Source organism: Littorina saxatilis, linkage group LG2, assembly GCF_037325665.1.
Source record: "Littorina saxatilis isolate snail1 linkage group LG2, US_GU_Lsax_2.0, whole genome shotgun sequence".
In the NCBI taxonomy this organism is placed as follows: domain Eukaryota; kingdom Metazoa; phylum Mollusca; class Gastropoda; order Littorinimorpha; family Littorinidae; genus Littorina; species Littorina saxatilis.
Genome location: NC_090246.1, coordinates 58,973,194 through 59,000,128, shown reverse-complemented (window position 1 = coordinate 59,000,128; position 26,935 = coordinate 58,973,194). Strand labels below are relative to the sequence as shown.

Sequence of the window (26,935 nt, the reverse complement as noted above, 5' to 3'; positions counted from 1 at the left end):
AAACGGAAATCGACCTCTCAGCACCCATACGCTGGGAAAGAGAAAGAATGTCGAAGCCCGAAGCCACAAGCACAAGGAAAGCAACAACCACCACCTCCAACGGATGAAATGGCTGTTGCTCCCGCCGAGGCTAAAACCCCGAAGCCCTAAGGCCGGCTGTTGTTTCAAAAACCCAGCGTACCTATGACGGCTGTGAAAGAAACAATCTCACCTGAGCTGAGGACGTAGGCCGCTTAGGCTGAGTCCGCTTAGGTATAGCCTGCTTAGGAGCGGCCTGCTTTTGCTGCTTTCAAATTGAAGCTCAAAAGAAGGGAACCGCTGTTCTCCGTTGGTCTCAATCCCCTGCTTCTGGCATGAGAGGCCAGGCTGCCGGAGAGAGACCGTCCACCAAGGATGACGAACTGAGAATGTTCCTTGTCGACTCCTCAGAAAACCGGGAGTGGGCAAGAAACAAGTCCCTTCCGCACGAGACCGCATGGAAATAGTGCAGAGAGGACAGCCTCATCTGTGCCTCGTTCACCCTTGTAAGTGTGGAGAGGAGTGAGACACTTCCTCCGCGTCCTGCCCTTTACTAAGGGGAAAGGGCGCCAAGGAATCTGCCAGAGCGCGAGAAAGCGCCCGCAGGAGAGTCTCGGAAATGGAACTGAGTTCCAAAAGTTGTCAGCCCCCTTCCTCAGAGAATAGGAGATTCTGCCCATAGAGCGGCAGAACCGAATCCTTCCTCAACGGCTTCGTAAGAAGCGAAAGAAGATCCGGCGTGACCGGAAACGGTGCACGCGGACGGGGAAAGGCCAACAGGCGGCTACGAGACGACCCTGGCCAAGGCAACTTCCTCTGGTCCGCTAAGGGCACGAAGGAGGAAGCCTGCGCAGGAGCGGCAAGGCATTCCGATGCCGGCTCCGAAGCTGAACCCTGAGGAACCAGCAACGAAACCGACGCCGGAGGCCACCCCCTGTCAAAGAGGGGGGCTCGGCGAAAAGGCAAAAAGGCGAAAAGCTACAAAGGGCGATTCTTCAAACCAGAAGTAGCTGCTTCCTCTTTGCCAACCGAAGTCCTTCCTGTTGGCAATCGATTGTGCTCATTCCCTAACTGAGGGGAGGATGAGAGGAATCAAAAACCAAGGAAAGTGGGAGAGAGGAGCTAGCGGCCACCACCGGAGTGTGTGGATGCTGCTGTCCCAACAGAGGCAAGAAGCCTGTATGCCCATAGGGCAAGCCTTGTTCGAAATTCACCGGCGACCAAACGGAAGCAGCGGGAACTGAACCGGAAAATCCGGGAGGAGCCGGAAGTGCGGCAGCAACAGCAGCGCTATGCCAAAGCTGGTGCTGAGCCACCTACGAGCTGAAGCTCGGAACCCAAAGGTAGGCCGTAGGCCAGAACCGGAAGTGACAGTAACCTGTGCACTACCCGCTTGACCTACCCTCCTGCCAAGGCCGGAAGCGAAGCTGCCGGAAATGGCTGCCGTGCAAAGGGCAAAGCTCAAACCGGAAAGGGCCATGGGCTGCCCACACACCGATGAACTAACATTTCCAGCCGGAGCCGGAAGAGAAGCTGTCGCGAACGACTGCTTACGTATAGCGCAGCTCAAGCAGGATGGGATCATTATTTGTCCACCTTCCAACGAGGCACTACTTCCGTGAACCGGAAGTGCCGCTGTCGCGTACGACTGCCGACGTAAGGCAAGGCTCGAACCGGACGTGACAGTAGCCTGTGCACTAACCAGTGAACCTACACTTCCGGTCGGAACCGGAAGAACAGCTGTCGCGGGCGACCGCTGTCATAGGACAAGGCTCGAACCAGACGTGACAGTAGTCTGTGCACTAGCAAGTGAACCTCTACTTCCGGCCGGAGCTGGAAGCGGCTGCCGCGAACGACTGCTGACGTAAATTCGGAAGCTGGCCAGAGCCGCCGAAGGCAGCTGCTCCTCGCACACGGACCCGAAGTCCGAAACGCCACCTGAAGGGGACGGCTCATAGCCAAAAGAACCCGACAAATGACGCTGCGAGGGAAGGCCGTAAGCCGAACGCCCATCCTGTTGGCCATCGATGAAACTCGCACCCCTGACTAAGAGGAAGATGAGAGTCACCAACAACCGAAGGCAGCTGAAGAGAGGAGCTAGCGGCCACCACCGAAGTGGGTGGCTGCTGCTGTCCCAACAGAGGCAAAAAGCCTGTATGCCCAGGAGAACCACCGTATTCGAAATTCACCGGCGACACAACGGAAGCAGCGGGAACCGAACCGGAAAAGCCGGGAGGAGCAGGGAGTGCAGACGCAACAGCAGAACTATGCCATAGCTGGTGCTGAGGAGTCTGCAAGCCACAACCCGGAAGCCCTAGGCCGGAACCGGAAGTGACAGATGACTGTGCACGACCCGTTTGACCTACATTTCCTGCCCAGGCAGGAAGAGCAGCTGCCGGAAACGGCTGCTGTAGCAGGGCAAGGCTCAAACCGGAAGGGACCATGGGCTGTCCGCAAACCAGTGAACCAACACTTCCGGCCGGAGCCGGAAGTGAAGCTGCCGCAAGCCCTAGGCCGGAACCGGAAGTGACAGATGACTGTGCACGACCCGTTTGACCTACATTTCCTGCCCAGGCAGGAAGAGCAGCTGCCGGAAACGGCTGCTGTAGCAGGGCAAGGCTCGAACCGGAAGGGACCATGGGCTGTCCGCAAACCAGTGAACCAACACTTCCGGCCGGAGCCGGAAGCGAAGCTGCCGCGAACGGCTGCTTACGTAAAGCGCAGCTCGAACCGGATGGGACCATGGTCTGTCCGCAACCAGTGAACCACCACTTCCGGCCGGAGCCGGAAGGAAGCTGCCGCGAACGACTGCTTACGTAAAGAGCAGCTCGAACCGGAGGGGACCATGGTCTGTCCGCAACCAGTGAACCACCACTTCCGGCCGGAGCCGGAAGGAAGCTGCCGCGAACGACTGCTTACGTAAAGCGCAGCTCGAACCGGAGGGGACCATGGTCTGTCCGCAACCAGTGAACCACTACTTCCGGGAACCGGAAGTGCAGCTGCCGCGGACGGCTGCTGCGAGCACATACCTTGTGTCGACCGTATCCCCCAAAGGGACCTGCTCAGGTGCACTCCCGCAAGCGGAAGCCACCGAGCGCCGGCCGAGAAGAGAAACGCCTCCCTGCACGGACTCCAGAGCCATCACAGAAGCCAGCAGGCTGGACAGGTGATCAGGAACAAAGGAAGCCAACGACCGAGGGTCGCACACCCCCGGGAGGGAGGCAGAGCTGGAAACAGGGTCCGTCCGCGACATTTCTGTACGAACGAGCGTCCGAATTTCTGGAATCAAAGAAGACAAAAGGCTAGCAACAAGAGCGCCAGCCTCCGGCGCAGGTACAGGGGTAGAAACGGCCGTGGTAGCGGCCACACCCGCCGCCCGCGAGCCAGACGAAGTTTCCTCCGGAGCCTAAATAGGCACAGGAAAAACGAAGTTAGTCTTCGGGTCAGAAACGTGAACCGTGGGGTTCCTAGCAGAAGAGGTGGAAGCCGAGGACTTAGGTTTAACAGGGCCTTTGCCCCCAACCTCGGCCTTAGCCGCTCGCTTTTCTCACTATCAGACATGCTGTCACACGAGAAAAACAAACTACTGAAAATACACAAGTCTCTAGGACGTAAAACTTCAGCAGAATAAACTAGCACTAACGTACCAGCTACAAGCAGCTACCAATGCTACTGGTAAACGCTCAAAGTCCGTAGCACGGACCCAAACTAACCAGCAAAAAACACCACGTGTAAGCGAAAAATGGCGACCAAAATGGCGGCCACAGCAACAAACTACTGAGCAAAATTCGTAAGTCCGCGGACGGAAAAATTCTCAGCAGAATGACAATGCAAACAACAACAAAAAGGAACAATCTCACCGCTAGAAACAGCTATGAGCAGACGGGGAGCCGAGGCCGGTAGGTGTCAAGCAGACAGCAAAACCGGCCTAGGAGCGAAATCAAGCACGACCTGTCTCTCTGGCTGAAAGATGTCGAATGAGGGTGTCTCGTATCGGGTACGAGATCTGTGGCGTGATGCACGCTACGGGAGGCAACCCAGGGTAGCAAGCTTGCTACTTTTTTGCTTGGGTTGCTTCCCTTATACTATAGACGGGATAGCGTTTTTCAGTCAACCTAGCATCTCGACTGCGTCAATGCTAATATGTGACTCGGAGTAAGAATATGTAATTTAATGTATGCTAATGGGCGATCCTTAATTGAGGCCGAAGTCGACTTCTCAAAGTCTTTTTACCGAAAACTCAGTACTAATGCTCCATACGACTTAAGCTCCGTGAACCATACTTCGCCAGGTAATTTGAGGCTTAAGGGACAAAATCAAAAGCATATATATGCTTTTATCAGCTGCTGCCAAAAAAATTGAGCCTAATATCGTCATCATCATCCAGCGATGTTGCTAGGATTTATTTTTTCTGCTAATGTGGCGCAATGACCGTGAAATTATTGGCAAGCTTCTGAAGTTTAAGTCAGTCCTTGTTGTATCCTTTGAACCTACTGTGAGAAAAGTTTGTGAGATCTGGCAAAATAACGGCAACGTTTTTTCCTATTTCAAAGAAGTTTCCGCGTTTTCTGACTGCCCCCAGCAAATGCCATCCCTGCATATTAGCTGCTGTACAGCTTATCTCGCTCCTTATCTCCACCCTCGTGTAATTCTAGTTCCTTGACATCACTCGCTGAAAATGATCGACACTAGTTCATTCAAAGCCTGATGAATGTGTATTAAACAGGTCATTAATAAGATTTGACACATCAGTCGAGAGCAGCTGCAATAACTTGCATCTAGACAGATAGGCCTGACTTAGAAAAAAATCTGTTGTTACTCTTAGAATTAAAAACTCACCCATCCTGCTTATCGCAGAAAGATATCCACAGACCCACATGCAGTCATTTGCAACAAACAAAAAACATTTACAAGTGGCAAAGCTGAAAACCTTACCTCTGCCCACAGAGTACCATGCTCCACCGTTTGTGATTCCATCTTTAAAGCTGTCGCCACTCTTGCGGTCACATGGTTTGCGAGTGGGATCGGCCATCTTGGAATGGAAGTAGGAGTATGACTTGGCCAGGTAGCTAGAAAAGAAATGCATGCAATCAGAATGAGTTTATGCATATATGTGCTGGCAGGAGAAAGTGAAGCTGGAAAAAGAAATATATATAACCCATAATCAGTTAACATGTATGATGATGAGGAATTGATACTGACAAAAATCATCAAAGATCGCAATGGAAAATTTCAATAGTAAATTTTCATTTGATTAATATACTTACCCAATTCTCATAAATGCATTGACTTCAATCTCACATGCTAGATGTCGAAAAACTACTGAAATTACCTGCCCTTGCAAGGGTGGTAACCAAGCTAAAAAACAGATGCCATAGCCGTTGCTATGACCGGTCCCACCTGGTTACCCATAACCCACCGCGCACCACGTGAGCGCCGGCATCCGGAATAATCATTCGAGACTTCTCAAAAACCCTTAGGAAATTAAGTAGCGGGGATGGATGGGAGGGTATTAACTATGAGAATTGGGTAAGTATATTAATCAAATGAAAATTTACTATTGAAATTTTCCATTAAATTACATATTCTTACCCCAATTCTCATAAATGCAGATTGCTCCTAAAGGCGGAGGGAACTTACTTATATCCCTGAGAGAACCTGTCTTGCAGAAACTAACGAGGGCAAGGAAATGGCCCCATCAAGTCAAGAGCAGGAGATGTCCAGGAGGTAAAAAATTAATGAACACTCATCAGACCTCCAAAGAGCTGTTGGCAAAACTTCGCCTAGGTGACAGGAACACCACCAGCGAGAGAAGAACCCCAGGCTCTGGACTCCTGAACACCTGTAAAGGAACAGAGGGAGGACTGAACGCCACCCCCCCCTCCCCCCTGTGTTCAATAGGCCACCACTCATAGGACTATCCTATGAAAGTAGCAACACCTCTTGTGAGCGTCAATTAAGAGAAGCCTCTTTCACTTATAGTGTAAAGAGATAAGAACATGAGCTTTTGGCTCTTCGTTCCAATTGACTGAGCGCAGTTAAAAAGGATTTTAAGGCTCTAACCAGACAGTTAGAAAATCCAAATCGCCAGGAGCGAGAATCCTCCCGAGAGGAGGAAATTAAACACCAGAGGAGATTGACCAAGTTTCTGATTCAAGGAAATCTGGCCAAAAAGCCGTGAAAAAAGGGCAGATCTCACCATGGCGAACAGGTAAAGGACCCAGCAAGCCTGTATCGTCTAAAAGACGAGGGCTAGTGAAGTCCAAGTGAGCAGTCAAATTCCGCACATCCTACGTGCGTCGTCGAAAGTCAAGAATGATTATTCCGGATGCCGGCGCTCACGTGGTGCGCGGTGGGTTATGGGTAACCAGGTGGGACCGGTCATAGCAACGGCTATGGCGTCTGTTTTTTTAGCTTGGTTACCACCCTTGCAAGGGCAGGTAATTTCAGTAGTTTTTCGACATCTAGCATGTGAGATTGAAGTCAATGCATTTATGAGAATTGGGGTAAGAATATGTAATTTAATTAATTTGGTGTATGCATAATACTCCAGTGCACGTATAAATTACCATTCAAGAGTTAACTAGTAAAAAATGTAAACATGAAGTCAGAAACTGTGTATGTGTGCTTGCATGTGTGTACGTCACTACGTGTGCATTCACAAATGTAGCTGGCACATGTGCAAGTTATTTGAGAGAGATGCAAACTGTAGAATTCAAATTCTGTTCCAAGTAAATCTTTATTGCTCTCGCATGACCCTCTGCAAATTGTTGGGTCTTAATTATGCCAGAGGTAAACCAAAACTTCCAAATAGGACATGAGAGTATAGTTAGGAAGTACCGTAACCAGAAACCTGCACAACTTACACAAATGTCTTGTCATCAGGGCTGGCAGTGTAGTCCTGGGAGTCCCCAGAGCGAGTTTCATCGTAGGGGTAGTTGGCCACCAAGTCCCCGCCGTGAAGGTTGGAAGACAGCACAAAGCCTATCTCAGCCAGCCATTTCATCACCGCCCGCGTCTCTGGTTGCAACTAATGGCAAGAAAAAACATCTGTCAAGCATAGTAGATCAATGTATTCAATACCATCTGCCCACCTGCCACAGAAGATGCAGTTCTATCTCAGCTACTTTATTTCCTTGCTTATGTTGTTCTAGTTCCAGTTAACTGGAAAGTGAAAACAGCTATTATGCCTAAACAAAAGAAACACTACCTACAAATTGAATGCATGATTATGCAGTTCCATTTCGTCATGATTTCAATGCTGCATATTGTGTTGCTGTGATCTGGCTCCAGCTATAAATGGAAAAGCAAAACCACCTATTATGCCTAATGAACAAAACATTATCTGCAAATCTAGTGATCACGCAGTTCCATTTTGGTTAGTCATTGTGGCATGTGACTCTGGTTACAGCTAAATGGAAAGCAAAAATAAGTTTTATTCTTTGTGCAAACAGATCTTTGTAACCTACACCAAAAGGGAAAATGCAGTTCTGTCTCAGTCAGCCATTTCTCTGCTGCGTGAGGCGTGATTTGTTCAGTCGATCATCATTCTCAACATCATTTATTGGTCTATTGTGTTACTGCCCGTCTCTCTGGTTACATCTAGAAGTAGCAAAGGAAAGTTAGTTATTACACATAGACTAGAGCCATATCTCGTGATTCAGATTGCAGATATTGGTCTTGGCCAGACATAATTTCTAACCGCAAGCATTTTTGGCTTCAAATAATGGGACAAGATAATAGTATATTTATTATGGTTGAAAAACAAAAGAATTCTGTACTCACTGATACAAGGACAGCACAATAATACTAATTTTCACTTACAAAAGCTGCATCAAGGAAACAAAAACAAAGGACAACAAAAAGCAAAAGCAACACTGACGGAAGGAACACGGACAAGGTTGGAAAAGAAGATGGAGGGAAACACAAAAGGGAAGGAACCCTGGCAACAGAAAGAAAATAAAGGGGAGAGTCCCCTTTATTAGATGGCAACCCAGGTTAACCAGATCCCATACTCTTTAATGTAAGACTGACCTCCTGACCACTCACCACAACTGCATGGGCACAGATCTAATTTAAATAAAAGCCCACCCACCCTCTCGAACTATACCCTCATTACCAAAATAAAGCACAAAAAAAACCAATACAAATTTAGTTCAGTTTCTTACGTCTGAGTTGAGCTCAAGAGCCTTTTCCATTTTCATGACGTGGTTGTTGCGGCCGGTTTCTGACTGTTCGTGGGCGTACACCTTGTTGTTGAGGTCAGGGAAGTTGCGGTTGAGATCAACGCCATTGGCGTTGGAGCGTCCATTCAGCCAGCTCACTGTTCCATTCTCCTGAAACATTCATACAAAATTGCAGTGCAGTGGAACCACCATTTTAAGACCCCCCAGTGTAAGACTCCCTTCTTTTTAAGACCCTGTTTTCACAGCTTTCCTCTTCATAACCTCTGTCAATTTACCATCATTTTAAGATTAAGACCTGATTTTCTTAGATTTTTGAAGGTCGTAAAAGGGTGGTTCCACTGTAATAAAAAAAAAAATGTTTTGACCTCTTGAACTTGCACACCTAAATAATTCACAATTATCACAGTCGGTAGCATCTAAAACTGTACACTGAAATTGCACAATAGGATTCCTATTTACAGAGAACACGTCATTCTTTAGGATATCAAAGGAGGGGAATTACAATCATTAATTAACATGTATTATAATAAATATTTTGGCTATACCCTCATCATTGGGTGGTTCATGCAACTGCCAAGAACTGGAGGTGAGTCAGCTCAGCAACCATAAATGCAAAATATCTGTGTTTTTGAGAAATCTAGTGTGTCGATCTTTTGGTGTGCTTTGTTAAATAGAAAGAATTTTCCAACAGAAAAGACAAAAACATTTTTTTACTTGAACAAGCTGATCTACATTTTTGAGAAATCTGTGCACCAGTGTGTTGTCTTTGCTTCATTCTTTTTTCTTCTTCTTCTTTTTTTTGGGGAAGAATTTTGTAACAGAGAAGTCAGAAGCTTACTTTTTATGGTCAATACTGTTACTCAGGTGCAGACTGAACAATATACCATTGATCAAGTTGAGCATAGTTGTGTTTTGTCAAATGTCAGCATGTGTGGCCTTTGCCTATTTTCTTTCCTTTCTGAGTTAACTTATCTTTGGACTCTATTGAAACTTAAGTTAGCACCACATTCATGCCAGATCAACTGTTCTCCAGAGAAATCTGGTGCACAAAGAGAGCAGGGGGAGGGGGGGGGGGGAGAGAGATAAAAACTTGCTGTGCTTGCACTGAGTGGCATCATCAGGGATTAATGCTCTTCAGCCGCTTACCTCAATAGCTCCAAAATGTCATTAACTTTGTTCTTTTTAACATTTTTCTGTTCCTTTCTTTGTTGTATACTGTGTGTGTGTGTGTGTGTGTGTGTGTGTGTGTGTGTGTGTGTGTGTGTGTGTGTGTGTGTGTGTGCATGTGTGGGTTCGTGCGTGCGTGCGTGCGTGCGTGTGTGCGTGCATGTGTGTGTGTGTGACGTGCATCCGTGCATGTGCCTATATGTCTGTGTCTGTCTTCCTGCATGTGAATACACATGTATACTTATACAGGGGATTCCAATAATCTCAGTTGCCTAGCTTGCATGCTGACGCTCACTACTTCAGGCTGCATCTGTTAGTGTATTCTATTTTGTCATTTTTCTTCTGAGATCACAGTTAACAAATGACATAAAGATGACTCATGACAACAGTGCATCATTTCACAACACGCAAAATCTGTGTTTTACCAGAGGCAGTTTGGTGCAATGCCATCAATATTTCAACAGAAACCAAACAGGATGTTTACAAGGCATACAGAAATAGCACAGGCATTCCGCCCACACATGGCCATACTTTGAAATGAAATACACATAATCATGTTCATAAACTTCTGAGAACCATACTCTTTTTTAATAAAAAAATGAATGCTTTTACTGCATTGGCCTTGGATCAAGACCTGACATATCAATCAAAATTAGATGCTCTCTCTTGAAGAGAAACATTACAGTTTCATCTGCTTGAATCAGGTTTGAATCATTACCTAACTGGAGCAAAAAGCACACATAAGGAAATTGTCTTTTTTCAAAGTTCAGCATACGCGCGGACAGACAGACACACACACTTATATATATGTTCAAACACGCTGTGTGCGCGTTCAGATTACACACGTGCACACACACACACACATACACACACACACACACACACACACACACACACACACACACACACACACACACACACACACACACACACACACATATTCAACTTAGTTTTGAACTCAAAGTAAGGTGGGCCAACAATATGGAGATAAGGTAAGAGTGTACATTGCAATTCTTCTAGAAGTTCAAATGAACTGTAATTTGATCCCTCAAAAGCATCATAAACCACTTAAGATGGGTCCGTAGCTCAATCGATTAGAACACTTGACTTTATTACCAGTTCGTCGCTATGGGTGTGGTTTTTGAGACCCTGAGAATGTTTCTGTATTTCCCAGAGTCAACATCCAGTGCAGACTCAGCGGATGGAATCCTACCACCCTCATTCAGGCCATGTATACGTTAAGAATCTTGAGTTTCCAGCAAAAGCCCAGGGACTTGAAAACATACAGATAACTGGCACACATAGTGACATACCCTCGAAGATGGCATCGCTACCCCCATGGCAGGGTAAAACAAAAATCAGTGTGGGACGCAAAACTGATCTTACCATAAGTATAGACCCATTCTGAGAGAAAAAGCTCAGGAACGGTGAAGAAGAGGAAGAAGAAGAAGAAGAGGAAGAAGAAGAAGAAGAAGAAAAAGAAGAAGAAGAGTACACACCTTATACTCCTCATAGGCCTTCTGCCAGCCGTCAGGGTTCATGGTGGGCATGATGTGGAGGCGGGTGTGCTTGAGGAGGTAGGTGACCAGGTTGTTACCGGCAATGTACTCTTCACACAGGTACACGATCAGGCGCAGCAGCATCTCCTTGCCCACCACCTCATTGCCGTGCATGTTGCCGATGTACTTGAACTCTGGCTTCTCTGCAACACAGAACAATACACAAAGTTAGATACAATAAGTAAAAACAAACCAAAGAAAACATACAAATCCCATCATCTGCCATGAATGCAATACATTCAAATCTTTGACCACAGCCTTTCTGCCAAGCATGTCGCACACACAAGCATCAGCAAGAAAATAAAGTATTGTGCAAAATAACAACAACAAAACAAACAAACAAAACAACAAAATCAAATCTTTGCCCACAACCTCGTAGCCTGATGCAGTGTTATCACACAATATACCAGAGCTCTAGCTTTTCTGCAACAAAAGCACTGTCAAGCCTGTGAGACATTTATTTATAAAAATAAAAACTGCCATCATTCGCAATGAATGTGATACTAGGGATGTTATTAGGATTACTTTTCTCAGAGGTGGCATACAAGTTTCAGAAGTTTTAGGCAGTCCTTGGTGTCATATTTCCCAACAATGAACAATCTGGCGCCAGTTGATTGTTATGGCACTTGCTACTGCCGATGCCAATAAAATCCCTGAATCACCACCAAGAGATCAGGGGGGGGGGGGGGGGGGGGAGGGGGGGGGTGGTGTTGTAGAGGAGGGAAGGGGAGGGAAGGATGAGAAAGAAGAGGAAAGGCTCCTTCCATTTTACACATTACTGTTAGTATGGCAAATGAACAAAAAAAAAACATGTTTGAGGACAGTGCCTCCTGAAGCCATTAAACCTAAGGGAAATGAGCAAGGAAAGATTTAGCCAAAGCTGACACTCCCACAGGGTGAGAGCAAATGAAAACGGAGATGCCCACCAAGGAAGAAAAAAAAACAGAAAAAAGACTCACAGTCACACCCTCACTAAACTCCCTTTTTTTCCCTCTCAGAAAATGTGATGGTTTTTATACAAACGAAGTTAGTGAACATTAGGGGTTAGAATGCAAGAAGTGAAAGAGGCAAAAGATTGGGGGGGGGGGGGGGGGGGAGTGAAATATGTGGCAAAGGTAAAAAAAAGCAAGCATGGATAAAATACTCTTTCCCTTTCCAACCACTCCAGTTCGTGCTTCTGGGATAGCTAGTTGATAACTGATCTGGTTGCTCCTTTAGTTTCTTGTCAATCTTCATTTGTAACATAAGAAACCACTCTGAGAGTACGACGAGTTTCTTGAAATTCCCTTTTCTGGTGATACAAATGGTACAACAAAAACGCCTTAGAGAAAATACTGATCATCATGAGAGCACGAGGTCAACTACTCTGGAACGTGTAGAAGTGAACATATTCTCTCTTTTGCTCTCTCTTGGTGTGTGTGTGTGTGTGTTTTAGAGAGAAAGAGAGAAAGAGAGAGAGAGGGAGAGCGAGAGAGAGAGAGAGAGAGAGAGAGGGAGAAAGAGAGAGAGAGAGAGAGAGAGAGAGAGACCGGCGGGGGGGGGGGGGGGGGGCACAGTTGTTGAGATGCGGGAACAGCAAAGCATATAAAGGAGACAGAACAACAGTTTTAACAGTCACGCAGAGTAATTTTCACCATGAACACGAAACTGTGTCCGAGGATTATTGTCCAAGGGAGGCAATCAGACAAGCATCAAGTCACCTAATTCTAACAAATTAGCAACTCGAGTATCCTTCGCCCACACTCTCCAAGACTGCGGACCCCAGACTGCATTTTATCCATCCCATATTGCTCCTTGTCTTTTTGCACTTGTTTCTGTGTCTGGTTTGTTTGTCTTCGGTTTTGGTGTTGTTGGTTTTTTTCAGTTAGGACTGAGTTAGTTATTGCTTGCAGGACAAAACCAGCTCAGCAGTTATTCTTCCAACTCAATAAACCTAGATTGTGACAGACACAAACAGTGCCTGCAGAAGAAAATAAGATGCGTAACAACATGGCCAAACATGTATTCCAACAAGACAAAATGATAAATGACCCAACAAATCATGAAATGTCCCGTCTCTGTCGACATTCCCTGCAGGCTGATTTTCCCAAAGGTCAGATTCTGGCATAATCTTAACTATTATCACCCCGTTGCTTTGGCAACTGGCCCTTCCTTGCTTCCAATGAAACTCTAGGGACATACTGTCTTCGAGGGACCTGCCACGTATGTGGTAACCACCGCCAGAGCTTTCTGTCTCCGATTACCCCCCCCCCCCCCCCCTTGTTCACCGTTCTCCCTCGAATCCACCATCTATATGTCACATGTGTGATGCTGACATGTGAAGGAAGGGGGAGGAGGGTGAACGTAACACGGAGTTGGAGAAAGAGAGAGAGAAAGAGAGAGAGAGAGAGGGGGGGGGGAGGGATGGAGGGAGAGAGAGAGCATTTCACCAAGAATTGACTAATGACTGAAAACATGATTACGTGTCTGTACCGACGTCAGTAACATACAACAAGAAAATTGGTTGATTAAAATCAACATGGCCGAAGCAATGTTTTCGGTTACATGTGTTGCAGAGTATTTGAAAATCCGTAGGCATAAAAACATGCAAAGAAGAGTGATAGGTCCCTGTTGTGAATATAGTCAAGTGGATAACTTGATTACTTATGTTTGATACTAGTTTTGCTGTTACAGCAGTCCCTCTCATGAACGGACACCCTTGGGCCAGTGCAAACCTGTCCGTGCATTGCGGGTGGGCGGTCACGGGATAGCCCCCCCCCCCCCCCCCCCCCCATCACACACACTCAGGCACACTGACAGACTGAGTGAGTCTTTGCTACTGGTGAACGAGCTCTACTTGTCCTAAAACAATAAGGTCAAACTACTACAACTTATAACTGAAAGGAAAAAAACTGTCCTGTAAAAATGACGTTAAATCAACGGTGTCAGAAAAGAGAGATAAAAGAAATCCTCAAATTCCTGAGGATGCAGGTACCCCATGAAAGCAGCCACGAACATACTCACAGAGGCACACATGCTTGGAAAACCTGCATATGTGGTAACATCTTTTTTGTGTGTGTGGCTTTATTGAATACTTCAGGCAGTGACTTTTCCCTGTCCAATTTTCTCTTTCGTCTCTCTTACCCCTCGCTTACCCACCCCCCACCCCCTACTCCCTTTCCCCAGCCCCGACAGCACAAATTTGTAATCTGCAAGGCAGAGTACACATTATCTAAAAGGAAGACCACTCCTCTTCAATTATATCCAGAGATCTTCCAGCTGTCTCCACCATAAGCCAAACCGGCACGGTTGGCCTAGTGGTAAGGCGTCCGCTCCGTGATCGGGAGGTCGTGGGTTCGAACCCCGGCCGGGTCATACCTAAGACTTTAAAATTGGCAATCTAGTGGCTGCTCCGCCTGGCGTCTGGCATTATGGGGTTAGTGCTAGGGCTGGTTGGTCCGGTGTCAGAATAATGTGACTGAGTGAGACACGAAGCCTGTGCTGCGACTTCTGTCTTGTGTGTGGCGCACGTTAAATGTCAAAACAGCACCGCCCTGATATGGCCCTTCGTGGTCGGCTGGGCGTTAAGCAAACAAACAAACAAACCATAAACCAAGTGGTCGAGTCTTATACCCCCTTTCCACACAACCGTTCTAGGTCCCGTTCCCGTACCGACCAAGGAACGGTGCGGGCACGGGAGGGATCGGGACAGAACCGCAATGAACGTAACTGATCGTTAACGGAACTGCTTTAAACGGTAGGGTCGGTAGGGTCGGCTGAGTTTGGGCTGCATGTTCAAATTTTTAGCCGTTCCCCTCCCGATCAGAATGAACGGTAATGGAACCTCAACCCATCGGTAACGGAACGCTTGGATCGTTAAAGGAACTTAAAACAACGGTAACGCAACGGTAGCGCTCTCACACACTGAGTTGTCATATCCGCATTCCACACATCCGTTCTAGGTCCCGTTCCCTTACCGACCAAGGACGGCTGCCACTATGGTCAGACGCTGCTGAAAGATGCCAAAAAACGGCCGTGTGCGCAGCGTTCCATTGTTGTGGCAGCATTCCTTGGTTGGTACGGGAACGGGACAAAGAACGGCTGTATGGAATGGGGGTATAACTTTTGACACCGACAAACTGAAGAATGAACAGATCTATGAGCTAACCGTTTCAATGGTCCAGGCTCAGGAAACAAAGAGTATATATATGGCCTGGGGCGATTGTAGCTTCCCTTCTTCGTGTCCGATAGACAAGGACAATAAATAGTAGAGCATAGTGCAATTTCATGTTGGCATCTTCTCCACTGAAAGCTATAACCCAAAGACTGAAGACCAAAGTGCTTTACACCACTTCTGACCCGAATCACCCCCCTCCTGCTAGGTACACGTGCACTCAAGTTAACCTCTGCTTTGATCTGTGTGCCAGGAGTCGGATGAGAGAGAGAGAGAGAGAGAGAGAGAGAGAGAGAGAGAGAGAGAGCGAGAGAGAGAGACACACACACACATAGACAGAGATAGACATAGAAAGACAGAAGCGGAGAGACTCAGAGGGAGACACAGACAAAGACATACTTACATACATACAGAGAGAGAGAGAGAGAGAGAGAGAGAGAGAGAGAGAGAGAGAGAGAGAGAGAGAGAGAGAGAGGAAAAAACTGTAACTGTAATCTCGTGAGAACGGTAACAAAACGAGACTTGTGACCTCTCCGAATGCATTCCAATAGATGACCGCTCCTGCGGCCATCAATAACAAGTCTACCAGAGAGAGTTTGTTCACGACCGAGTCTACAGTCTGTATGTATAGATGTCCCTGATATTCTATCATCGACATTGGTTGTTGAGATTTCATCGGTTATTGACTGATTCATGTACAATGTGTAAATACTTCGATCCTTTCTTTTCCAAGCTTCCAAGTGTATACACAACCGAAACAGTAAGCTTAATTAAGTCCTATTGACTACAACCGGAATTAATACGAAATGTACTTCGCCTTTTCGCTACGCCATACCAACAATCATAACGGTCCATTACTTCGATCAGACCTGCAGACGATGCCACGGTTTCTGAGACGCATGAAAAGGCATTCGCTGTGTCTGATGGACGGCAAGCGACTAATATGTTCACTTATGCTGTTTGGTCGGGGATCTGCAGACGAAAGTCGGGGACCCCAGGAGCGTGTGTCAAAGCGCCTCTCAGCCCCTAATCATTACCATCGACATCGTACTGTCATCACGAACTATCGTTTATCAACAGTTAAAAAAAAAAATGGTTTGCAACGGTAGTGTTTTAATCGAAAGGTCGACGTGAACAGAATCGAAGCTAGGGACTTGGCAACAAAATCTGAAACAAATAGACCAGCTCAAAAGCAGGACGGGTAATTTATGGAATGTCCAATTCAAAACATGGTAACAGTCTGCTTGCATGTTCATTTTCCGAGAATGAACGGTCGGCATCTAAACTTTAGATCCTTCATTTTTGTTTGTTTACCTTCTCACTGCAGTTTCTGTATTCTATTGTTGAATACGTAGGGTTTTTTAAACTTCAATGGCGTATGAGTCTAAGATCAGCGAATGCTTTGCAATGTATTTTTAACCAAACGTTTCCATAACTTCCCGTTTCCTGTCTTTTAATCAAAGCCGAGATCTCAGCATAAACACAATTCCTATGGCAGCATCATAGACAGCAGAGAACAGCAACAATGAGAATCGATAGTGGATCCAGCGAAGCTCGCCCACGCATGTACGCTTAGTGCTGAAAGTCCACCTCCTGACCCCCCGCCGTCAAACATTTGCCAGCGATTTCTAGGTCCGTGAGCCTGCCTGCCATTTGCCATTTGCCTTGAGTTGCCCCCTTCTGATACAGTGCTGAATAGCCAGGGGTTTCCTGGGGATACTTTGGCCGATTCTTGCTGTTGACAGTCTGTGACAACCTGTCTGCGCTTCAGTCTATAGTCTAGGCTGGGAGACGCCTGTCCATTACCTAGTACGCCCGTACTGTTTGTTTTGGAGCCGTACTGACTCCCCCTCTTCGTCGCAACCTGCATCCATCGCCCGGACATCCACCCCTTCTTTGATCTCGATCTCTCTCTCCATCCTCCCGTGTACAACTCTCTCTCTCTTTCTCTCTCTCTCTAACACACACACACACACACACACACACACACACACACACACACACACACACACACACACACACACACACACACACACACACACACACACACACACACACACTGATCAGCTCACAAAGAACTATCCCGTCTTAATCTCTTTTTTCCCGTCATAATCCGATCGTCCAGATCAAAAACCTGTCCCGAATAGCTCCTTCATTCCTAACAGGATCAGTCAACGCATCCTCTGTCATTTACGCTACCAAGCACGTGAAGCCTCCCATGGTTCTGGAGATATTTATGCAGTCTCAGAAGTTTTATAATGACCGAGCTACAAGTTCCATAAAGCAAAGGAAATCGATCGACGGGCCAGACTTTTATTATAACGGTAACATCAATATTTTGTGTGCAGTCCGTTGCGGAAAAAGTGATGTTTTCACACAACAAAAGAATTACCGTTGACCAACATCGCCTTCATCTGTGCTTTGCCCTAAAAATTAAGACTACGTGTAGTTGTGAGATCATACATATTATTGTAGTCTTGAACATATAGACCAGGGGCCAGTTTCATAAGCCAGAAACACAGTCGACCAACTGCAGTTGTCCGAGAGAACCACAGTAATCCGACGTTATCGGGTTTCACGAACAAAATTTCAGTCGGCCGACTGCGGGTCGTCTCACCGGAAGTCGGCCAAACACGGTGAAGCTCTCCCCCTAACACTGAGTTCGGCTTACTGCGGTAAACCGAAAATAAATGTAATTATCCGCACAGTCAATGGCACAATGCACACACTTTTTTGGATTGTGAGCCAAACCTTGTGATTGTTCTTCGAAATGTATCTATCATGACGCAGTAATCCAGGAGACAAGTCAGGGTTATGTCTTGAAGACGTCACATTATGGCGTAAGAGGGTTCGACGTCACGCGAAGGAATTACTGAAAGTCTCGGTCATTGTTATTTTGAGCGGGCCGAGACTAGTTTTTTCTTCGAAATCGGCCATTTCCACGTGCGAATGAGCAAACGGAAGTGGTAATGTTGCTAAATTTAGCCCTCGACTTGGCCATTCGGATTACTGTACAGTCGGTCGACTGCGGTTGTCCGCGGGTGACGGTGATTCGCTCATGAAACGCGCTTTTCGGTGACCCGGCGATTCACCACAGTCGATCGACTGGGCAGTCGATCGACTGTCAGTCGGTTGACTGCTATCTTATGAAACTGGCCCCAGCTGTGAGACCTACAATAATCCTGAAAAGGGACCTGACCTGTTGTCAGGCCATGCACAATATAATCCAGCCTGAGATCACATATATTTTAATCATAATGTATTAATAACCACATGTGTAAAGGTTTCACTTCTGCCTTGGGCTAACAATAAACTAGTTGTAGACTATGGGAAGAAAGAAACAACACCCACGGGAAATCAACAAAAACCTAACCCTTTTGTATTACCAAATTGCGAAAACGATTCATTGGGTAGACTGCGTGCGAGTATGATGAAAAGATCAAATAAAAAGTACAATGCAATCACTACCAAGACTGGTACCTGGAAACTCGACTGTATGTGATTCAATGCTCTTGGAAAATATAATTACAGGGCGATGACACATGTCCTTACTCGCCCACTAAAAACGAAAATGCATAAGGGTGTTCCCCATCATCAAACTAACATGACATAGAAAACAATAGCACCAGTATATAAAGCAAGAAGCAAAAACAATTTCAGTTTTATGATTATCCCTTCGTGAGCTTGCACTGGTGGTGCCGAACCATTGCAAAAATTTACCAGCTCCGACAACTGCATAGTTTCTGATTGACCAACAACAACAAAAAGTAAATAAAACTCAGTCTGAGACCAGTATTGAGTGCCAAAGACAAACTGTTACTGTTAGCCATGCCTTTTGCACCCCTACCCCCCCCCCCCCCCCTCTCTCTTTATTTTCTAGTCCCATTTCTCGTTTTTTTCTTCTTCTGTTGTTGTTGCATGTACTTATAATCTTGTGTAATGGTCAAGAAATCGTAATCCAAATTACGCGCGGACACTGGAACAACGAACGTGATCACTACATCTGACACCTTTCTAAATGTCGCCACGTAACCAACCAAGAACTGTAATCCCTATACTGCAATAGCAATCTTCAACCTGGCACAAAGTAGGCTACGTGCTGAACCTCTGGAGTCAAGATTGTTTTAATCAATTTTACCCACCCTCCCCCACAACCCCCATCCACACACAAATAGAGAGAGAGAGAGAGAGAGAGAGAGAGAGAGAGAGAGAGAGAGAGAGAGAGAGAGAGAGAGAGAGAGAGGGGGGGGAGAGAGAGAACAATTTACAAACAGAAAACATGATTAATTGTCCGTATGGACGTCAGCAACACATAAAAAGTCTACCAGAATAATAATTTTACTAATTGATTATCGATCATCTCGGTCGTGTCAAATGACTGCCACACACAACAAGGACACACGCTGACCACACTGGTCTATTATGAGACGAGTGGCTGACCAGCGACACAAACACGTTGGCCTCGAAAATATCACGGTGTTTTGCCGGAAGGCCCTCTAGTAATTAGACAACCTTCCATTTCCATCCCACCGCCGCTCTCGAGGCAAGGGTGGTGGAAAAGGTCAGAGCATCGCCTGGAGGTTTGACAGGTGCCGCAAACGAATCGAACCACCCGGATCTAGCACGAACCGAACCGACTGACACGCAACCCAGTGACTGCTATTGATGGGGTCGACTTTTTTACCGTTTGGTCTCAGGTTAGTTGCTGGGTGATATTTCGTGTCCATGTGGCTTTTCGGGACTGATTCAGTTGTGTTTTCTTTCTCAGTTAACTTAGCCAAAGGAAAAATCTAACAGATAGACTTGTAACATTCAAAAGTCAAGAAGAAAAGAAAGGCAAGTGAATGAAAAGTTTAATTGTAGACGAAACTATACAATATTATATTCAAACTGAACGAAATTTTGATTTGATTACAGTTTAAACATTCCATGAGGAAACCTTTCTTGCTCTGTGTTTCCCTTAAGGATTTTCTCTCTCCATTCTACAAATAATAGATACTAATATTATAGTGAACCCTTACTTAACCTTTCTTTTGAGTCCAAGAATATATATCCCAGTGGTTTTTTTGTTAAATTTTGCATAGTTAACTTTGTAGCCACACACACAAAAAAGCACCACTTTCCATACTTCAGTTAAAGAGGATATTCATAGTCCGAGTCAACATTCTTTCCTTCAGAAGTCACGGAACTTTCTGGATAGATTTCTAAAAACAGTAATAAGATGGTTGGTTTCAGAAGAAGGAAAACAAATCAGAACTCAGACTGAAGACGGAAATACGAAGGACAGAAGATGAGTTAGACAGCCTAAGAAGGGAAACGACAGACGAGAAAGAAGCAATGATAAACAATCAAAATAGTCAATACACTTCAACTAACCTACAACTAAAACTTGTACAGAGAAAGGTTAGAGAAAAATGACTCTGAAGCAAAGCTAGTTATATGAATCTATACAACTTGACAATCGACATCCAAATAAAGCTGGTTAAGTAAAGCTGGTTAAGTGTCGTAATTTACTACACGGTTGAATAACAACAAGTGGTATATCGTGATGTGCTCGAATCCGTAGGGTTAAACGTCATGAAAAATCTTTCCGCTCGTATACCTACAGACACACTGCAGCTGCTGATTCCCATGGCATCAATCGCAAAGGTTATTGCAAATGTCCAATAAGACCACAGTGAAAATAACTGATGGAAGCGTCTATCTAAAAGTTCTAAGCTGTTCTTGAACAAATAATACTTTATTCAGACGCAATGCGCCATCTACTTTGCTGTGTGCGACTAAGTGTGTTGCGAGTGTGCAATCCGAACCTCTGGCAAACATGCTCCAACATTCCAAAGCTGATCAGTTACCCGGCAAGAAAAAAAGAGCCAATAAAAGCAAATCATATCAGAAATCTGCAAAGCCATCCGCTTCATAAATCAAACACGACGCAAAGTTCGGAAGCCGCAAAATATGATAAGAATGTCAATTAAGGCTTAAAGTGCAAACCAAAACGGCAGACAATTCAGGTTGTTATTCTGCAGGATCCCGGTTTGGTCAAGTTTCTAAGCGGGAAATCTCCGAGGGTGATTATACCATGTTTTCTGAGCCAGACAAAAGAGGTCTCAGTGTGCGTTTGGTGGCAGGACTGGCCCCTTCAGTGGGTCAACCTGAGTGGATACATCTCTCAGGGAACGTAATTCCAAGCTGTGATGGAAAGTAATCAATATCCATTGCCAGAGAAAAGAACCCGCCGATTTCCGTTGCAGCTGTTGAAGGCTCTTGTTATCCTGGGCGCAGACGACTCTCATTTCCCACTGTTGGAGATGAAAAAAACCCGCACAGTATTTGTTTGCGACTCAAAGAGGGAGGGGGAAGTGCCGAGGGACTAGGATTGCTGGCGGCGATAACCACATTCTGACCGAGACACTTTTTGGAAACAGAAATCCTGATACACACCATCTCATTCCCCTTCCCGCGCTCAGCTCACTTTGTGTGTCCCCATAAACTCAAATGAAAGCGCTAGCATTTCTCGATTATAATGGCTGTTGTTATTCTGATTAATCCCTCAGGGAATTTCATCATGTGCACCCTTCTTATCGGAAAACGCCCAACAAAACAGTTATGTTTGGATCCAAATTGGTATCATCTCGATCATTGCCAATAAGAACCCCACAAATGTCAAAGGGGACAGTCTTGACCGGTAAATATTTACCCAACATAAATCATTTTTTCTGATCACAAAAACGCGTTGCCCATTTTGTCGCCAACTGGAAGAGCTGCTGCTGAATAATTACCAAGCCTTTTAAACCCCCCAGAGCGATTTCCACAGCATACAGGTCGGGCCACCTCTATCCTTAGCGGAGAAAGAGAAAATGTAAGTTTTACGCCCTCACGGCAAAGCCATTAGGGGCATGTTACACGGGAAAACCCGGCTTTGTATAAAAATAAAAAATAAAAATGCAGGGGGGGGGGGGGGGGGGGGGGATGTAGACAGCTGGCTGCCGGCTGCTAGAGGAGACCTGAAATGGGCTAGGGACCGGGTTGGGTCGTCTTAGGTCAGTGCTGAAATGGTTACTTTATTGGCTGTTGGCCAAACGGACACCCGCGCTTCATATTTTTGCATGCATGTATTCGTGTTTCCAAGGCCTGGGGCTTTCGCTGTGACCCTGGGATCTTTATCGTGCGCATGCGTGCACACGGGGGTGTTCGGACACCGAGGAGAGTCTGCACAAAGTTGACTCTGGGACACACATCCCGCGCCGAACTTGGGGGTTGAACCCACGCTGATAGTAACAACCGGTTTTAAAGCCAGCGCCTCTACCGACTGGGCAAACTCCCCCCCCCCCCCCCCAATTGGTTGGGGTCAAGAAGTTCCATGGAGGGCGGGGGGTATGGAGTAACACATAGTGTTTTGCTCAGAACATTCCCACCCAAGCAGAGCCGCGCTAGGGGTACGCATTACCGTGAAGCTGGCAGTCAGTGCTACCAAATGTCGTCTGTGTCTACCACTCGGTGGTGACTTAATGTGGGTCTATGTAAGCAGATGCCAGCGCAAGCAATCTGTTGCAGAGTCAGGAGGCAGTTTGGTACAAGAGAACCTTAGAGGCCACAGCCTCGGCCGTCTAAGGGATCTGTGTGTCTGGAGGCACATTTGGTTTCTGAGGTTCAAGCAGCTTATGGTAGTGTGGCAATGTGCAGAGCTTAGGTTAAAAACACATCGTTCAGCGTTTGGGAGGCCGGATATCCCTCTCGTACTTTCCTTTTCAACCTTGTTAACTCAATAGGCACGCTTTTAGCATCCAGTTACAGGCGAGTTCACTGACCTAGCAGTACGAGAGGTGTATCCTTAGCGGATTATGACTTTATTCGGTTATTCTGCAGAAAAGACAAATGCTGGAGAAAAAACGTTCTTTTCTGCAGCATTTCTGCATAATGTCATCTTTCGCCGAAGCAGCGTTTTTTTCTGCTGCAAAACATTTTACTGTAGTAAAATTGAAATCAAGAATGCTGCAGTAAAACAGTGCTGTTGTTTTACTGCAGAAAACCTGTTTACATTTTTTCTGCAGCATTTTGTACTGGCTCTTGGCGGATTATGACATTATTCAGTTATTCTGGAGAAAAACCGAAATGCTGGAGAAAAACTGTCTTTTCTGCAGCATTTCTGCCTAATGTCATCTTTCGCCGAAGCAACGTTTTTTACTGCAGTAAAACAGTTTTTCTGAAGCATAATGTTTACTTGGTTTTCTGCAGCATTATTGCGATTAACTTTTTCTTCAGAATAGTCTGTGACAGTTTTTCTGGAGAAAAACGAACAACCTTGTAAAGTAGCGTTTGTATTCGGCACCCCCTGTAGTATAATAGTTTGTTCCGCAGTGTACCAATCAGAAGGCGTGTAGCATAAGGGCATTATATTAATTTGAAACTTTGAACTTCCGGCGGAAAGGAAGTCAGACAGACAAAATACATTCGTGTTACGCACAACTATTGGTAATTCTGGATGAGTCATCTCTCGACAGAGGGGGGCTCGCGTGCTCGAACATTATAATGAGCCAGTACAAAATGCTGCAGAAAAAGTGTAAACAGGTTTTCTGCAGTAAAACAACAGCACCATTTTACTGCAGCATTCTTGATTTCAATTTTACTGCAGTAAAATGTTTTGCTCCAGAAAAACCCGTTGCTTTGGCGAAAGATGACATTATGCAGAAATGCTGCAGAAAAGACAGTTTTTCTCCAGCATTTCTGTTTTTCTGCAGAATAACTGAATAATGCCAAAATGATGAAGAAAAAGTGAAAAAGTGAAGAAAAGTTTTTCTCCAGTAAAACAACATCACCGTTTTACTGCAGCATTCTTGATTTCAATTTTACTGCAGTAAAACTGTTTTACTGCAAAAAAACAACCTTGCTCTCGCAAAAGATGACATTATGCAAACAGTTTTTCTCCAGCATTTCTGTTTTACTGCGGAATAACCGAATAAAGTCATAATCCGCTAAGGATACACCTCTCGTACTGCTAGGTCAGTGAACTCGCCTGTAACTGGATGCTAAAAGCGTGCCTATAAATATAATGCAGTTATTTGAGTTAACAAGGTTGAAAAGGAAAGTACGAGAGGGATATCCGGCCTCCCAAACGCTGAACGATGTGTTTTTAACCTAAGCTCTGCACATTGCCACACTACCATAAGCTGCTGGAAATTACAGTGGAGCCCCCCCCCCCCCCCCCCCCCCCCCCACCTGCCATCCTTGGTGACCCACCCCCTTTAAGGCCCTAGTTTTCAGATTTCCCGTTCATAACGTCCGTAAATGTACCTCCATTGTAAAGACTCCCTCCCCTTTACCGCCATTTTAAAGACTCCCTCCCCTTTTAAGTTTCTCAGATTTGATGTCTCAAACAGGGGGTTTGACTGTACTGGGGAACCTGGCCGAATGGTAGCTGCTAAATAAGTGAAAATAATCTGCAAAGAGTAGTGTGAATGACGACATGACAGGAGGAGAACAATTACAGGCTATGATTGACAGAATGTCCATGCAAAAAGCGGAAAAAGAGTCTGGTAGCAGGCATGGAGAGAGAAGTATTAAAGAGACACCAACCATGTCTAATCCTCTCTGAATTGAATCAATGAGAACATCTTTGGATTTACTTCCTGAAAATCATTTTCAAGTTCTGCAAGCTGACGTTGTTGGGTTTAAAAAACAAAAACAAAAACTGCTGTAAAGTTTGAGTATCCCTAGGTTATGTTGTGAAGTACGTACTATGAAATTGAAAACCTCTCACATAAGCAGAGGAATAATGGTAACCTCTCAAATAAGCACTAAAAGTAAAACAGACATCACATCAGCCTGATCAGAGACAAAATAGTGTTTTCATCATTATTACATTGTAATTTGTATACATGATGTATTAGTAGGCCTACTATTAGTATTACTACTGCTAGTCCTACAAAATGATTTCAGAATGGGAGAAAACTATAAGGGAATTTATAAGTGTCAATCATGATCAGGCAAAAAAAAAAAAAGTCTGTTTACGGTAACCCGACCGACCCTATTTTTTTCGCGCGACCCTAGACTTTTTTTTGGCATGTGGGAAAAAAAATAAATAAATAGGGTTTTTTTGCAAAATAACGTAAAAATATGGTTTTTTGGAGAAAAAAACTAAATAAAAAAATCTTGACCTACCGACCCTATTTTTGGCTCCACGTAAGTGTAGCCTATGCGATGATAAACTTTGTCTGTCTGTGCGTGCGTGCGTATGTATGTATGTATGTATGTGTGTATGTCTGTGGTAGAAACTTTAACATTTCCGAGTCTATGGATTACGTCAGTCTCGGTCAAAAGTGTTCGACGTGTGTGATAGAAACTATTTGAAGACGTCACATTATGACGTAAGAGGGTTAGACGTCACGCAAAGGAATTACTGAAAGTCTCGGTCATTGTTATTGTGAGCGGGCCGAGACTTCTTGGCAGATCCAGGGTCTCGCTTTCTTGCATAGTTTCACCTATGCTTACTGTGTGTGTGTGTGTGTGTGTGTGTGTGTGTGTGTGTATGTGTGTGTGTGTGTGTGTGTGTGTGTGTGTATGTGTGACGGAGTGATTGAGTTTGTGTTACTGTTTGTCGATTTCTTACGTGAGCCTTGAAGGCTTCGCCTCTTGTTTTGGCCTATGTTACCGTAAACAGACCTTTTTTTTTGTTGGCCTCAGTGTTATAGTTTACAAAATGTATAGTCAGTAAACTGGATGCCAAAATTAGAAATACATACATGTACTGTTCAAAAGCTTATTCTGTTTACCAACTGCTTTAGATATTGAAGTGAAAATATATATATAAGTGGAAAAGGTTAAAATTATGAGAAAGAAGAAGAGAACAGAAACAAATTCACAAAATAACACAATACATGTACCTGATATGATGTCTACTTGGTAATTTTATATAATTCAAAAGTAATCTCATCTTAAACTGCTAGGATCTTCTTATGACTAAGATAAAGACATGTCAAAGCTCCAAAGCTAATTTCAAATTCTTCTGTGTGGAACTGCTGCCATACAATGATACATGTACATTATGTTTAATAATTATTTGTGTTCATGGAAGTCGATCTACAAAATAGGAAACTGCTTTTGGACTTCAGGAGACTGTTCAAATTTATATTGGATCTAAGCTTAAAAACCAAATAGATGTGCTATGGTGAATAAGGTTTTCTGCCTTGATATTTACAACATACTCAAATCATCCTGGAATATAATGTACATCCAAGAGGGGGCAGTGACACTTAAGTTGAAGACTCAAAGACAGATCCACAGTTCAGCCAGTAACCAAAGAAATGAAGCCTGACTTGCGCTTTGGTAGCTCCTAAATCATACACGATTATTTGCTACACAAAAACATGCTGAACAGGAAACAACACCCAAAAAGTCTTAGACTTGATTGATTACTTACTTATTATGTGTTTGCCTGGTTCTTCAGTCATCTCAATGACGATCAGCTCCCTGCCCTGTACTGAAGGTTCACTCAGGTTGTACAGTCTGGTGATCTCAGGACATTTCTTGTTCACCTCATCAAGAAGAGCCACTGTAGCGGGATGGTCATGGTGGATGGATTCGAAATTGATCTTTTCTGGTTCCGATGCCTGAACCAGTGCCAGACAGGCAAAGGTAAAGATCGAAACCTTTACCAATGATTGATTCATTTTGATCTCTTCAATCTGCTGGCAGTGCGGACGCTGAATCGTGAGAAGCCTCTCAAGTTGAGGTCTGATGCGAAAGAGAGTCGAAGAGGCTGCTTTCTCACAGAAACAGCTGCCAGCCTTTTCTGCCACAAACACATTCGCGTCATTAGTGATAATTTATGCTCCTGACGCAAATAATGGCGTCAA

The 26,935-nt window shown here is 45.2% G+C and overlaps 1 protein-coding gene across 1 annotated transcript in view; it reads right to left on the bottom strand.

Annotated features, from left to right (window-relative positions):
- Positions 1 to 26,920, bottom strand: part of LOC138959391 (carboxypeptidase E-like) — a 37,269-nt gene extending 10,349 nt beyond the window's left edge. Inside the window, exons 1-5 of the mRNA XM_070330855.1 lie at positions 26,500 to 26,920; positions 10,871 to 11,073; positions 8,187 to 8,354; positions 6,885 to 7,048; positions 4,954 to 5,087 (exon numbers count right to left, since the gene is read on the bottom strand). Of these exons, the coding sequence (XP_070186956.1) occupies positions 4,954 to 5,087; positions 6,885 to 7,048; positions 8,187 to 8,354; positions 10,871 to 11,073; positions 26,500 to 26,749 (919 nt within the window). The 5' untranslated portion in view covers positions 26,750 to 26,920. The remainder of the gene's footprint in view (positions 1 to 4,953; positions 5,088 to 6,884; positions 7,049 to 8,186; positions 8,355 to 10,870; positions 11,074 to 26,499) is intronic.
- Between the last annotated feature and the right edge of the window lie 15 nt (positions 26,921 to 26,935).